The sequence below is a fragment of the Takifugu flavidus genome, chromosome 13, assembly GCF_003711565.1.
Source record: "Takifugu flavidus isolate HTHZ2018 chromosome 13, ASM371156v2, whole genome shotgun sequence".
Lineage (NCBI taxonomy): Eukaryota > Metazoa > Chordata > Actinopteri > Tetraodontiformes > Tetraodontidae > Takifugu > Takifugu flavidus.
Window position 1 is genome coordinate 10,925,447 of NC_079532.1, and position 15,148 is coordinate 10,940,594.

General features: G+C 51.2%; 2 protein-coding genes across 3 annotated transcripts; both read right to left on the bottom strand.

The window, feature by feature from the left end:
• Nucleotides 1-392: 392 nt before the first annotated feature.
• On the bottom strand, nucleotides 393-4,378 carry klhdc4 (kelch domain containing 4). The gene is made up of 13 exons (XM_057052347.1): nucleotides 4,158-4,378; nucleotides 3,626-3,717; nucleotides 3,432-3,510; nucleotides 3,211-3,309; nucleotides 2,784-2,920; nucleotides 2,617-2,709; nucleotides 2,349-2,511; nucleotides 2,204-2,282; nucleotides 1,934-2,142; nucleotides 1,632-1,851; nucleotides 1,369-1,557; nucleotides 1,139-1,255; nucleotides 393-1,027 (listed from the first exon to the last, which is right to left on the bottom strand). Exons 1-13 carry the CDS (start codon nucleotides 4,254-4,256, stop codon nucleotides 855-857), a joined length of 1,749 nt encoding a protein of 582 aa, XP_056908327.1. The 5' UTR covers nucleotides 4,257-4,378; the 3' UTR covers nucleotides 393-854.
• Nucleotides 4,379-7,652: 3,274 nt separating this feature from the next.
• On the bottom strand, nucleotides 7,653-14,003 carry slc7a5 (solute carrier family 7 member 5). 2 transcript variants are annotated; one of them, XM_057052366.1, is made up of 10 exons: nucleotides 13,223-13,999; nucleotides 11,992-12,117; nucleotides 10,585-10,690; nucleotides 10,428-10,472; nucleotides 10,225-10,348; nucleotides 10,020-10,123; nucleotides 9,853-9,949; nucleotides 9,604-9,753; nucleotides 8,683-8,860; nucleotides 7,653-8,564 (listed from the first exon to the last, which is right to left on the bottom strand). In XM_057052366.1, the coding sequence occupies exons 1-10, from the start codon at nucleotides 13,746-13,748 to the stop codon at nucleotides 8,509-8,511; spliced, it is 1,512 nt and encodes a 503-aa protein (XP_056908346.1). In that variant the 5' UTR covers nucleotides 13,749-13,999; the 3' UTR covers nucleotides 7,653-8,508. The 2 variants fall into 2 exon arrangements, with proteins under 2 accessions (XP_056908346.1, XP_056908347.1); XM_057052367.1 differs by lacking the exons at nucleotides 7,653-8,564; nucleotides 8,683-8,860 and adding an exon at nucleotides 9,009-9,502 and having other exon boundaries at nucleotides 13,223-14,003.
• Between the last annotated feature and the right edge of the window lie 1,145 nt (nucleotides 14,004-15,148).

The window sequence follows — 15,148 nt, forward strand, 5'->3', positions numbered from 1 at the left end:
ATACACGCGCACGAGCTTTGGGCACCTACGTTTGGGTTCTGCTGCCGTTCCAGCTCTGTCGGGTTGGACGGGACCGTCACAGGGGGAGCAAAAGCTCTTCTGCTGGGTTCCTGTCCGGTCTGTGGCTGGAACACTTGAGGACATCAGGACTCTTGTCCCCCGAGTCCCTCCTCTGTCATTCTGGCTGTGCAGCTCTCTGCCCAGTTTGGTCGGTGAAGAGTCGTGGTTCTTTCAAACTTGTGAGTTCTCGGAGCCTTCAGGACAACTCCTTTTTCTGGGAAATATTCCATTTCTTTTTATTATAAATGTTTAAATGTTATAAAGCCATATTACAGGAGCAATTATGGAGAAACGAGGGCCAGCTAATAATAACTATGACTCAGCTGGAGCAGTTAAGATCTTTAAAAAATATCTGTTTATTTTATCGTCCAACTCTGTGACTTATTTTTGTGTGGACAATCGGACTTTGACGTTGAGGTGCAGTTCCCACTGGTGTCCACTGGGGGGAGACAAACTCGCGCTTTCGGTTGCTGAACTCGAGGACAAGTGTGACGTGATGATCGATGACGTCAGGTTAGGTGAGAAAACAACAGAAAATTCACATTAATCGGCGAAGCGACCTCCTTTTTTCACCATGACAACCCCCAAATTACCCCCAGTATAGTGTCTGGAACCGCAGGTTGCCAGGGAGATCATGTGATTCTTGTGGGATGCTGGCCAGTGTCCAAGGTTCTGAAAGCTGTCCCTGAAAGGAGACCTTTTGTGGAGGGGTCTCCGACACACAGGGGTGTGAAAGGTGTGTGTGTGGTGCTGGAGGATCAGTCTGAAGGCTCGAGACCAGCCACCGTCCACCGCTACTGGTCCTCATAGAAGACTTTAGCCATGGCGAGAGCGACCTTGGCAACCTTTTTGTCCTTGGCGTCAGGGCCCATGTTTGTGCGGGCCAGTCCGACCCAGTACTGCTGAGTGCGGCTCTGGTACCCTGACAACTCCTCCCCCTCCTGCACTGCTGGATGCTCGTCTTCCTCTGAACGTGAACAGAGCGGGTCAAAGGTCAGGCAGAAAAGACGGGAAATTCACATTTAAAGGATCCTCGTGCACATCGCCACACGTTCAGAGCTAAGCTAATGCTACCTACCTTCCTCTTCATCCTCAGACTCATCCTCCTCTTCATCTCCTGCTCCATTTGCTTCCTCCTCTTCCTCGTCCTCTTCGTCACCGTCCGACTCGGACTCGTCCAGCCACTCCTGGGACTCTGGAGACGAAGACATGAGTTGTGCGTGTTACCACTGGAGAACATCAGGAGTTGGTACGTAACCAACAACGGAGCTCCCACTACAGACCAGTACCGGGCTTGTTTGTACTTACTGGGGTCCATCTTAACCAGAACCTCCCACTGATCCATCTTGTGGAGGTCCATGCAGTAAAAGTCATTCAGGGTGACCTGCCGGTTGCCCACCTCAAACATCCCCCCATACAGGAAGAGCTTGCCCTGGTGAACGGTTGCCATGGCGTTGGACCTGGGGCACGGTTCCACCGCCGGTGCAGCAGCTGTGTCTGCGTACAGGAGATCAGGAGAGCGTTGAGCGTCATCAAAGCTCATGACGCTGAGGTTGAGCGTTAAAACTTGCCCTCCTCCTCTTCCTCCTCCTCCTCCTCCTCCTGGAGGACAGGGCCGGCTTCCTTGATGGTCATCACGGTTCCATCCTCAGCCACAAACTCTTTGATGACTTCAGCAGCTGCCTGAGCTGCCGCCTGCTCGGCTTCCTCCTCCTCCTCCTCCTCCTCCTTCTCTCCTCCCTCTTCCGGCTTTTTCCCCCGTCGGCGTTTCTTTTTCTCTGGCTTGTTTCCCTGCACAGATGGAACCATTAAAGGCGCCCCCGCTCCACGGATCAACCCACCTTTACAGCTGCTCGTTAGCTTGCTGGCTCACCCTGAGCAGACCCGGGAACCAGCGGTTCTTGGCGATGTCGTACAGATAAAGGTCATTGTAGAAGTCTCCGCTGAGCGACTCCTCCTCTTCCTCATCACACACCCCACCGAAGAGCACCGCCCGGCCGGCCGGACCCACGGCCAGGGAGAAGCCTGAGCGCGGGGGGGGTTTGCTCCCAGACGGGCTCACCCTCGCCCAGGTCCACTTCTCTGAGGAGGAAGACCCGAGAGTGAGGGGACCATCTTGACAACCATCATCTCTTGTTCCTACCTTGGCCCTCTTTAGCCTCTCGCTTGAGGAGGAACATGTCGGAGTGGATGGTCCCCTTTTCCACATCTTTCTTGACTCTCTGCGTGAGAAGAGAGGGTTAAAGGAGCCTCACCTCCACCCAGACAGCGCTCTCACACCAACACACCAGTTTAGAGTATCCTCCGTAGATGATGACCCCCGTGCCGTCTGGCGTGGGGGTCATCTGGCAGGCCGAGCGCGGGGAGGGGCCGAAGCCGGCGGGGGAGAGGCGGCACCAGGAGAAAGTGTCCAGGGAGAAAGAGTAGACGTCATTGTAGTAGACGAAGTCCCTGAGGGGAGAGGGGGTTCTTTATTTAGTGCTGATCCACTTCCTGAGGGATGAACCTTTGACCTGTAGATGACCTGCACGTCTTGGAGGTGGTGCCGTCATTTACCTGCTGTTTTCATGAAAACCTCCAAACACCAGCAGCTGCTTCTTGCTGGCCACCATCCGATGCCCACTGCGACCTGAAGGACCACCGGGGGCCCTGGAGAAACACACCCAGCTCTATCATCACCACCACCACCATCATCATCATCATCATCATCATCATCATCATACTTGATGTTCTCCCAGGTTTGTGTTGCCAGATGAAGCACCCAGAGGTCCTTATAGTGGTAGAACTGTTCTCCATTCGGAGAAGCAAATTCTCCTCCAAACACCCAGAGCTGCCCCCCCCCCTGAGCAACGACCACGGCCTGCGGGGAAGAAAGGGGACACAAATCCACCCGTGACTTTCCTTCTTCAGCTGGGAATCGAAACAGGAAAAAGTGATTTTTTTTGAGGTTTTGATCTAAACCTAAATTTAAAAACAAGAGGCTTGTTTTGCAAGAAGAAACAAATCACAGACGATCCTAAAATTACTGCCCGCTTCTACAACTCCTGTCCCTCGAGGACAGAAGAGAGCTGGACATCCCTCCCAGGTCATTAAGACATCAATGACCTCGTCTCTGCTAACAGGAAATAACTAATCTTCAGCGTCCTTTACCTGGTGGGAGCAGCGTGGGGGGGGAGGGTTGGGAATCTCTGATTTGAGCCAGCAGTTCTTCCTTATGTTGTAAAAGTAGAGATCGTTGTACAAGTAGTCCTGTGATCAAAGGAAGGAGCACAAGAGATTTCAGCCCTGCTGGAACGTGAGAGAGAACCGTTCTAGTCAGAATCGGCACCAAGTGGCAGGAGCACAAACGTTCTCAGGTTCTCGATCAGCACCTTCTGTCCGTTGAAGAACTCTCCTCCGAACAGGATGAGTTCGTCCTTCTCAGGGTGGGCGCAGAGCGACGCATTAAGGCTGGGAATACAAACCACAGCGGCATGAGTGGGAAGGAACGTTCCTCCACGCTGTGCACCCGTCCCCACGAGCCCATACATCCAGTTTCACGTGGATAGAACACAGGTTCTGTTACCGTGGTGATGGAGGAGGACATGGGATCTCTATAACCTGTGTCTTCTTGGCGTCCAGAGTTTGAAACTGGGCGATCAGAGCCTCCAAATCCTCCTGGAGGACAGACAACATTCAAAATGGGCAAGAAAAACTCGACCCATTGTTATGTGAGGAAAAGAAACTGCCAAAAATATTCAGTTAGTGTCAAATGGTCGCGAATAAAAACTGATTTAGGTGCATGTTAACAACAGAAATAAACCTTGTTTCATTGTTTAAACAAAAGAGAAGATGGTTGGAGCCCCTAAACTCTTTAGTTTTCATTTTATTACTTATATAACTTCATTTTCTCATTAGGACCAAAAAGTAAAACAAATATCTAAATGATGGTTCGGGTGTTTCCCCCCACATAACTATAACGTACAACCCCGAAATGGGATAATTCTCACAATTCTCTTGGGTTCTGCAAACATAATTGGCCTATTTAGGAAAAGGTTCTGTAGCTTTTATAGAAATCCACAACAATCTGTAACAACCAAGCTACATCTCAGCGTCACCTCTTCTCGTTTGGATCTATTGGAGACTTTTTTCTCCATCTTCGCCGCGGTTTTCTCCGCTCCTTTCACCTTCTTCTCTTTCTTGCCTTTCTTACCCATCTCGGCTCAGATGTGAGTCCAAATAATAATATATAGTAATAATAAGTTATCAGATTTCCCGAGCCAAAGTCGGTGCTGCATGTGTTGCCTGTCAACACAAGCGCCAGGCTTGAGTTTCCGGTGGGAGGAGGATTTACTTCCGGTAGTGTTGGGACGTCACAGCGCCCCCTGGTGGTGGTCCGCTGAAACGCGGAAACAAACACGCAAACATGCAGTATGAACGTGTGCTGGCAGGTCACGACGCGCACAGTCTGACTTCTACTTTGGCAACTCATTATTTGTACACTGGCCAAAAAACTTATATGTCAAACAAAGACTAGAAATAGTAGAGATATAAATACTGAGACTAGACTTCAGAAAGGTTATCCATGCTATTTCTATTTTCATCTGTGCTTTCATGTGCAAACATAATGGCCATGTACAAAATGAGTATGTAAACAGGTGGAGTCCGGTTTGAAATTACACATAATATTAAGAGGTTATAGTACTTTTTAGAAAGAGTGGAAGTTGAGAGCAAAACAGCTGGAATAATGAGCAGAGATTTTTAGTATCATCCGCATATTTGGCAACATTCCTCAGATCTGCCCTCCAAACCAGTTTTATCCTTTTATTCATGACTTCTTGCCTGAATGAAAAAGATAAATTCTATCTTTCTATCTATCTTTATTTGAGAAAGAGTGAAGAGTGCAGGGCTGACGACACGTGAGGCCAGTGGAGGTGAAGCAGGAGAGAAAGGGAGACCTTCTCCTCGCTCTCCTGCTATTTTGTTGCAGGGCAAAGATGTGAACGTGACAATGCTCCAAACCGGCTCCGGTTAATTTATCAAGGAAGTGTGAACAACCACGCACACAATCAGCTGAGCGCGCACAACACATGACTGCCGAGCACACAACTCACTCCTGACTGCTGACCTTTGATGCTCCCCAGAGGGGCCCAAACCGTGTACCATCACGTGTGTGTGTGTGTGTGTTGTGTGTGTGTGTGTGTGTGTGTCCAGATTGTTGTGGTTAAACCTGTGAAATATGATCCTCCTTTTCTCTCCTGAAGAAACTGTTATTCCAACTGTTTTTATATAGAGGGAAACTATAAATCAGTAAATTGTTAAGAAGTTGGACAATGTTGAATTCAGAGTTTATACATCGCTCACAAACACCCTCATTTCTTGAAACCAGAACCACTTCGAGTCATGTGGTTCCTCATAAGACGAAAAGTCCTAAAGGCAGGAGTAAAAAATACCAAACTTAACATCAATGAGCAAACCAAATACAGCAAAAATCTTGACTCCAAAGTTCTTTCTCCAGAAACGATGCGTGTTTCTGCCTGAATGGAAGAACCAGAACTGATGCTGTGAGTGCGACCCTGGTGGGAGAGAAGCTCCAGGTCGATGGTCAGGAACCAAGGTTCTGGGCTGGGATGGAACCCAGACTGAAGCTCTGACCTCCGTCGTCATGGAGAGTCGTCTCATCCCAACGCCCAGGCGGACAGACATGAGTAAAGAATCTTAATACTTGCGTCAAAGCAACATTTTTGCTTTTTTTTTAAACAAGCAACGATTTCCAAACCTCTGAGATTGATGAGAATTTTATTTTATTTTTTTTCTTTCACCATAGCAAGAAATATTCCATGAAATTAGCATGAAATTTTGTCCTTTCGGTGATGAAAAAGTTCACAGATTTTGACCAGACTAGAAGACATTTGTTGATTTTGCACTATAAAACGGCTGAAAACCACAAGAAGACTCGTTCTTTATCAGTGGTGCTGGTAACAGGTGCCAGTCGTGCCAGTTAGGCCTGCTCCATGCTGGTGCCCCCCCCCCCCCCAACACTAAGCTATCTCAATCAGCAGCAGCGCTCCCACACGCCACGACCTGAACCCTCAGAGTCACTTAAGGTTTCTCTGTGAAATGTTACAACCGCTTGCAAGATTCACGACGTTGTGTACCGCAACTTCCTGAAACACTCTTGCAGCGTAAAAGAGTTTGTGTATTTCACGTCAAACTGGGTGGGGGAGACCGTGTGACTGGTTGTTAACAACTTGCTCTCAGATGGGACCTATTTTTATTGAGCCGCGTGGTGCCCGGCACAAGACAGGCCAGCTAACAGTAGTAGCAGGTTTCTTCTTGTTCCCTCAAAGATTTCTCGTGAGGGTCTGTCGGGAATGTCTGGCCGAGCCCTTTCTCAGAAAGATCTCTATCTCTCACCTCCGGGAGAACTGCTCCCAGATTCCGAGGTGAGGCTGAGAACATGGAGTTGTTCCTGGTCCACTGGTCCACGTTGTCCTGTTGGTCCCCACGGCCATTGGGAGGAGGTCAGAGTAGAACCGTGCTCCTTTGCACCCCCTGAACAGCTCCCTAGGGGGGTGTTCTAGGCAGGTCCCACCAGTAGGGGGCCCCGAGTAAGACCCAGGACACACTGGGGACTCTCGTCTGGTGCGAGAGTGTCCGAAAGCCTCCCAGAAGAGCTGGAGGAAGTGTCTGGGATGAGGGACGTCTGCCTCCACGAGCCGGTCCTGGATCAGCGGATGAAGACCAGACGAGAGAACAAAAACTCAAGAAATGCCTCTGAGCAGATTGGGGCTCTACAAGACACCAATATTAGAGTTTTCCCTTTAAAGATCCAAATATGCTCACCGTGATCCCATAAGCATCCCGGACTCCATCTAAATGAAGCCACTAAATTCAGTGTGGGGGACACACCAGAGAAAAGCCTGTAGTCCCAGACGTTCTAAATCCCAGACATCATCTGGAACGTGCTTCTTAACGCAACAACCAGGAGCAATATTTCAAAATAACATCGGTTTTTTAGGCTACAAGAATCCCTAATTTGAAGGACTGGAAAACGGGAGAAAACCCTTTGAAAACCTGTGTGTAATATTTGGTTTTTTTAAATCTTTGGACACAGAGATAAAGATCAAAAAGATCCCAAAAGAATCTAAAACCATCTCTTGACCCAACAAATCTATCTCATTCTCTGTGGTGCATTTACTGTATGTGGCCTCTTTTCCAAACTCTTTCACTCTGACTTTTATTTAAGGAGTAAAACAAGATGCAATTTGTCCGTTTACCCGAAAAACAAGATGAAACATCAATTTGTGAACTTTCCAGTAACGAGGAATGTTTCGGCGGGACCCTGAACGCACCGCTGCCAGTGACTCCCAGCGCTGAAACAAGCGTCCTATGTTTGCAGCTGAAGGGTGGAAATAAGGACTCACGGGCCGGATGGTTGCCCGACGGGACCGGTAATTTGTCTTTCCTGCAACTTTATAATATAAAATATAATGTTCAGGATTTTTGAACGCACCTTATCAATTGTTTTCCAAGTTCCCGATGCAATACTGCAATAATGTGTGTTTGTGCAACTAATTCTGCGATGCTAACTAAGAGTAAAGCAACAACGGTTTCACCTCCACATTTTTATTGCTGGTGTTTGGACGCACCATTACAAATTCCAGACACTTAAGATGAAGCAGGCACATACAAGTTTTAAAGGCCCCCCCACAGCTTTATTTGTAAAGTACAAAATGCCCTGTAAACAAATTAGAACTAATGACATCAAAGCTAGTAACGTTCTACTGTCGTCAGTTTCGACCAGCAGGCTTTCTAATGACACGGAGTGTTAAGAGTTTCTACATCTGCAAACACATGGAACCAAAACGTTCTCTCATAAAAACAGAAGAAAACTGCAGCATCTCTATAAATAGGCTCGATCACTAGTTGCTCCGGCAACACACGATACTCTAATGAGCTCCCTCCAGCATCTCTCTCCACGTGTTGAAGGCTAAAGGCTTGTTAGCATTTGACCTCCCACACGAAATATGACAACTCCCGTATTAAAACTCCCGTAAGTGCCTACAAATACCGGCCGACAGCCAATTTAACGGAGGCCAGGACCAGGCCCGTCCTGCCTGACTGACGGCAGGTGAAGCACCTGCAGCCTCACACGCCGCCGGGGGGACGAGGGGAACTTAAATTACTGAGGTCTACGAAAAGAATCGGAATAAAATAACGGTCTAAAAAATAAAGAGCTTTTCAAAACAGTCCCAAGTAACAGAAGCTCCAGATCAGAACACGATAAATGGTGGACGACTGCTGTCTCTCCGGTCCAGTACAGGTCCTTATCAGCAGCCAACAGACAGGGAGGGTGTGTGTGTGTGTGTGTGTGTGTGTGTGTGTTTCAGAAGAATCAAATGACACTTTTCTTTGTCTTTCAATTCACAGCGTCGCCAGTTACAAATTCTGGGGAATTCTCTGGATTTAGGACTCCTGTGGCACCACTTGCATCATCTTCTGACAGAGGGACGTAGTCGAGACTGCGGGAGACACACACACACACACACACACACACACACACACACGGACAGGTGAGCCAACGTCACACACGGCGTGCAGATGCGTCTCAGAACAGGCGAAGGAGAGCGAGGGACTCACAGATTCCCTGCTGGAGCCACTTGGGTTTGCTTTTCCAGCGCACGCCCAACACGTAGAAGGGAACGCCGGTGGCAATGATGCCGAAGCCGATGGCGCACTCCACCGGGGTCTTCCAGAACGAGACGATGATGAGGAAGAGGCAGGCCAGCACGAAGCTCACCGGCAACAAAATATTCACCTGCGACGGGAACAAGGGGATCAGTGGTGACCTGATGACCCCCCCCCCCTTACAGAGGCCTGCAGAAGCCTGTGTGTGTGTGTGTGTGTGTGTGTGTGAGTGTGTTCAGACTAGATATATCTAGAGTGAGCTGCAGGCAAACGGCGTCTTTACTGTCCCAATAATATTTAATGGGGTCCACTACGGACCGGTAAGGCAGGAAGAATCAAGTCGTTAAGCGCGACAACACACAAAATTAACATTCAGCTACAACACAATGGTCCTCTGTGTCAGGCTTTACACACCTCCCCTCCCTTCCCCACTCACACCCCTGTTCTTCTATCTTTGTGAGGACTTTCATGAGGACCCTGACCTTAAAACCCAACTCTAAACACTCTTTCCTCTGTCAGAACCAGCCAAATTGTCCTCACTTCGTTAGTTGAAAGAACATTTGGGTACTCAATTAAAGCACCACACACACACACACAGACACACACACACACACACACACACAGACACACACACACACACACACACAGGTCATTGGTCACATTCACATATTTCATTCTGCAGATCATCATTCAGCTCTGCTTTCTCTGTGATTTCATCTCATTTCCGCGGGCCGACCCTGGATTATGGGATGGATCCGTCTTCCTGCCGCCTCTAATGAAAAACACGGACTTCCTTTGCACGTTTCCAAGCAAACCAAAGTGGTTTTGGTGGACTGCTCCACGTGTGTGAGCGGGAACATCAGGTTCTCTCACCTTAATGGGCCGCTCCATGTCCGGCTTCTTATAACGAAGCCACATCATCCCGACGATCGCCATGGCGATGCACAGCCAGTTAAAGAAGCTGAAGAAGTTAATGATGGAATAGATGTCGTTGGATAAGGCGTAGAGCAGCGTCATCAAGCACTGGGGGGGGGGGGCAGAGAGCAGTTTGAGTATCCACCCGAGTTTTCCCACCTTCTGATGATCCCACTGAGGGGCGGAGACGTTCGTGTGTGAGCTCACAGTAAATATGAGGGAGGGCAGCGGCGTCAGCAGCGTGGGGTGGATCATCGACAGCAGGCTTGGCAGGTGACCCTCCCGGGAGCCCACGAAAAACAACCTAACCGGACCACAAGGACACTCAAAACCTGCCACTGGCCCGTGGCCCCGGGCGGCTTCGGCTCGCTTACCTGGACGAGGTGAAGAGAGACCCGTTGACGGAGCCGAAACAGGACAGACCCACGAACACGGGGATGATCCACGCCATGACGCCCAGGTGTTTGTTACCGAAGTCCTGCGCGGGCAGAGAAGACGTCAACAACGCAGCCGAACGGGTTCTAGAGCGATTCTGAGCAGCGGTTCTGGATCCCGAGCCTCCCTGGGGGCAGCACTCACCACGGCCACGGCCTCCGAGGCGATCACCTCCTCGGGAGTGAGGGTGGTGAAGTACGCCAGGTTGGTCAGGACGTACACGGCGGTGACGATGGGCAGGGAGATGATGATGGCGCGAGGGAGGTTCCTTTGGGAGAGCCACAAACATCAGAACTGAAGCTCAGGACTTGGCGCCAGCGGCGCCGCGGACGGTCGCCGATACTCACTTGTAGGGCTCGATCATCTCCTCGGTGACCAGGTTCAGATAATTCCTGTTAACGGAGACACGCCAAGCACTCAGGTTATCCCGGGACGTGTCCGATGACGCACGCGCACGCTCAGATTGGGTGGAACCGACCGGGGAAGGTCCCGACTGTGACTCACCAGCCGCCGTAGGCGAACAGGCCGCTGTAGAGCGCCAAACCGATGCTCCCGAACTCATATTTGGACCCCTTGAAGGAGTTTTCTACCACCAGACTTTCCGTGCTGCCTGGAGGGGGGAGATCAGGACAAAGGGAACCGTTAATATTGGACAGGAAAGATTGAAACGCGCCGAGACGGAGCGCCGCAGCAAAGGCGGCGGGTTAGCGGCGGCCCCTGGATCGGTCCCTCCTCTCCGACGGGCTGGTGGCGGTCTGAAAGGATCTGTGCCACATTCCTGACGGATGTGCACACCACAACATGGACGCACATTCCCAGACACACGGCGTCGGTCGCTAAACCAACAGCTTTGGGGAGTATTGGTGGAACCGGGGTTAGCGGTAAGCCCTCGCTAGCGTGGGAAGCGCCACAATAAAAGCCCGGTCTGTGCCCACTACACTCCCACTGGTTTACCTGCTTTACCTGGTTCAGGGTCACACGGCGATTAAGAGTTCAGCCGGTCTAAAAAGGATCCGTTGACGACGTCTTAAAAAACGGCGCCCAAATAGCACAACAGAAGTTTGCTGCTCAGCTCAGCGCTAACATCCTCATCTTCTCTGCGGTTACCCCCCCCCCCTCCATCAGGTCAGAGGCCTCTACTGAGACTCTGTCCTCAGTTAGCGTGCACGTGTGTGCGCACGATCACCTCTACTCAGACAGACGGGCGGCAGGAGGGCAACGAGCTGCAGCCACCTACGCTAAAATGTAGCAATTTAGCTGCATCAAAGAGGCCAAGAACCCACTTGTTCCGATTAATCCTCGCAGGCATGTCGATCCCAGTCCTGGAACGCCACGATCCAGCCGGGTTTTCCATCCCACCGGATGCATTTTCAACCAGGTAGGACAGAAAACCCGGCTGGATCGATCGTGGCCCTCCAGGGGGCCTCGGCTCACAATGACAGCAGCAATAATAAAGTAATAGCTGTTTACTCCTCATGTTAAGGTTGGAATATCGGCCTCTTCCGCCTTCCAATGATGACTCAGCTGACGGGTTGGACCGGGTTTTAAGAAGAGCTCTGATTTCAGGAGTGAGGTCTCTCCAGGGCTATTAATATTATTATTATTATTAACACACGCGCTGGGCACTGATACGGGCTCGGAGTGGAAGCCTCGTCCGCGTTTGCCCGCTTTACACCGGCTGCATCAATAATTATTTTAGTTTTATCGGCGTCCTCGCAGAATTATTGGAGGATTGGGGGCCAAAGGCTTTAGGGTGATCAGGTCTGGTCGCCTTCAGAAGTGATTCGATTCCTAATCACAGTACTTACGTGGAAGAGTTGGAGCTGGGACCGTCAAACGATGACAATGTGTGTGTGTGTGTGTGTGTGTGTGTGTGTGGGGGGGGGGGGGGGGGGTGTTTGTGCCAGGTACCTTGGCCAATCTTGACAAAACCGATGATGATGATGAGGGCGAGTGCCAGAAGCTTCGCTGCGGCAAAGATGTCCTGCACTCGGGTGGCCGCCTTCACACTGTAGCAGTTCACGAAGGTCAGCAGCACTGTGGGGGGGGGGAGACAGACAGACTGGAATCAACAACAGGAACAGTCCCTCAACAAGCACAAAGGGAGGGAGTCCACTGGAAGAGTCTCCCTGGACGGACCAAAGCATCAAAGCAATTACCAGCAGCAGCAGGTCCCTCCAGAGCCCCTAAATCAGGTCAGGGCAGCAACAAAGAGCCCGGAGCACAATAAGGCCCTGTGCTGGTGGGGGGGGGGGGGGGTGATTACAGCAGCCGGGACAGGAACCAAACGCTGACCCGGGAACAGACGCGGGCGTGCTCCACTCCCCGATGTAAATATTTGGTTTTCAGCGCGTACATACAGTACATGCGTCATGTGACCTCATTCGGGACTTAGTGTTGAGTCAACCTGGAGATTAGGCACTAATGTGACTAGCTGGTAAATACCCCTCTCACCCTTCCAGACAAGTCACCTGGGGGGGGGGGGGGGTGCGAGCCTGCATTAAAGGCTGTGGGACGGCCTTGTGATGTGGTGAAGGATGGCGAGGGGAAGGACGCCGCGCCGTGGTCGAAGGAAGAGGCCGCCAGGCGGCTCAGGGGCAAATAATCCAGTTAATCTTTGCTCCTTTGCCAGTTTTTGGCAAAAATGAGCTGCTTGGCATTCCTCGCCTTAAATATTTGTGTGTGGAATCTCCAGGTTTTCAGTCACTTTTAACCGTTTCTGAGTGCGTGACGCCCTCGACGCCACTATGAGGTTGAATCTGACCCGTTTGCCAAATGATGACCCATATAAGCACCGAGACCGGATCTGAAGGTTCTGTCTCCGGTCTTGGTCCGGGAGAGTCCGGCTTAACCAGACTATTCGCCAAAATTGTGGAATTTCAAAGCGCAAATGAATCTTTTTAACGGTGGAGCTGACAAAAGAAGACGTGTCGCCCTGACCTATGACCCCGCCGAGGTGGCGCGCCTGTGTTCACATTACACACACTCATCACTCAGAAATACAGGTGCGCGCGTGTGCGCGCGTGTGTGTGCGGGCGTGCCCGGCGCGCCACGCGTTTTGGCGGAGCCCGGCGCACAACAATGGCAAAAGTTGCATCATGCCGCATGGCACGGCGTTGCGTGGCGTGCGGGGCAAACTTACGGATGCAGAGGCAGGCGACCAGCTTGGCCCCCTCCTCCGGCACGGAGCAGACGGGGAAGAGCGGCTTCAGGAGGTAGGTGGCGAACACATAGGCGACGATGTACTGGGAGGACGGCCGGATGATGAGCAGCTCGATCCACAGCTTGAGGAAGGCCGTCAGGGAGCCGTACACCTCCAGGATGTAGGCGTAGTCCCCGCCCGACTTGGTGATGGTGGTCCCCAGCTCCGCGTAGCACAGGGCCCCCACCGTGGAGAAGACGCCGCACACCGCCCACACGATCAGGGACATGGCCACCGAGCCGGTCTCCTTCACCACGCCGGCGGGGGTGATGAAGATGCCCGAGCCGATGATGGTACCGATGATGATGGCCACGCCGTTCAGCAGCGTGATGTTCTTCTTCAGGACGACCCCCCGCGCCTCCTCGGGGCTCGTGCCAGAGGTCGGGGACAGCATTTTTTCCGAAGCTTGCGGGTCCACTTCTGTGTCCCCGGAGCTGTTCGGATTTCTCTTTTTGAGGAGCGGCATGGTTCGACCGTCGCTGCCGTCTTCGCTCTTCCTGCCTCGGCGGACACAGACCTCCCCGTGTTCCGGCGCGCTCCCTCGGGCCTGCGCTCGCCTCTTCCGCTCGCTACCTGTGCGTCAGCCGGTTCTGTCAGCGCGCAGATCCCGGTGTGAGTCTGTCGTCCGCGTCCTGCCCAGAAACTAGTCTCAGAGCTCCAACGAGCCCTCATGCCGGCCGTCTTCTGCCAGACTGGGCGGCCCCTTCAGGGCGTCCAAAGAATATTCAATTGCCCCCCCGCCGGCAGAAGGCGGTACTGCACGCACCCAATCTGTTACACGCGTTGATGATCACGGACCCGTTTGGATTCTTTCCTTTTGTTAAACACTAATTCCAGAATGGCGCAGCACTCTTGATCAACCATGTATAAAATTTGAATCCACTTTCTGGGAAACTCAAATAGTTTAGTAGTCAATGGTCAAATAGTTCAAACGGTCCTGGGGACGAATGTGTTTTGAAGTGAATGATGTTTTTGAATTGAATAAAGGCTGATGTTGTTCTTATAGTAAATTATAGAATTCAACCCACGTGTCAATGTCTTCTATTTTTTTGTCCCCTTTCGGGGTCCCGGGTAGGCAGCACCCATGGGTGACGGCAGGTCCGCCTCTGGATGAGTTGCCAGTTCACCGCAGGGCCCTATGTGAGGATTTGTGGGTTTGGTACCTTGCTCAAGGGCACCTTGGCAGTGCTCTGAAGGTGTTCCTGCACCTTCCCTTCCTACCAGAACACCTTCTACATTTTATCCACACGGGGGCTCGAACCAGGAACCATCCGCTTCTCAGCCCAGCCAAAAATTACTTAAAATATCAAATATACAAGATAAGAGTTGACAATGAAATGAGGTCTGGACTCCCAGGACCCGGAATGTGTGGGTGGATGATCCTGAAGTTCAAGGACGTCTCCACCTCACAAAGAGCCCGTCTGTATGTTTCTGCACCGTAGTTCAGAGTCAGATCATTCCTGTCAATTCAATAGCTCACGCTGGATGAATGTTCCCACCAGAACCGGCTGCACCAGAACCAGCTCCAAAAACTGGTCCAGAGAGTGGCGACATTCAATAATGTCATTTATAGACCCTCAAAAGGGAAGTCGGAGCATTGTTGGACCTTCGGGGCAGCATAGATCACATGTGCACCATTACATGAATACAAAGTTGTGTGTGTGTGTGTGTGTGTGTGTGTGTGTGTGTCTGTGTGTGTTCTCAGAGCTCGGGCCAAATGAAGGAGCTTTGGGGCTCCTTCATGAGGCCACTTAAAATTGTAATATCCTCCCAGAACTGCGGGCAGTTCTGAACTTGTCTGCTGGATCTTGAGTTGGTGGATCAGCAGGTCTGAACCTTCCACTCATAAAACATCATCCGTCATCT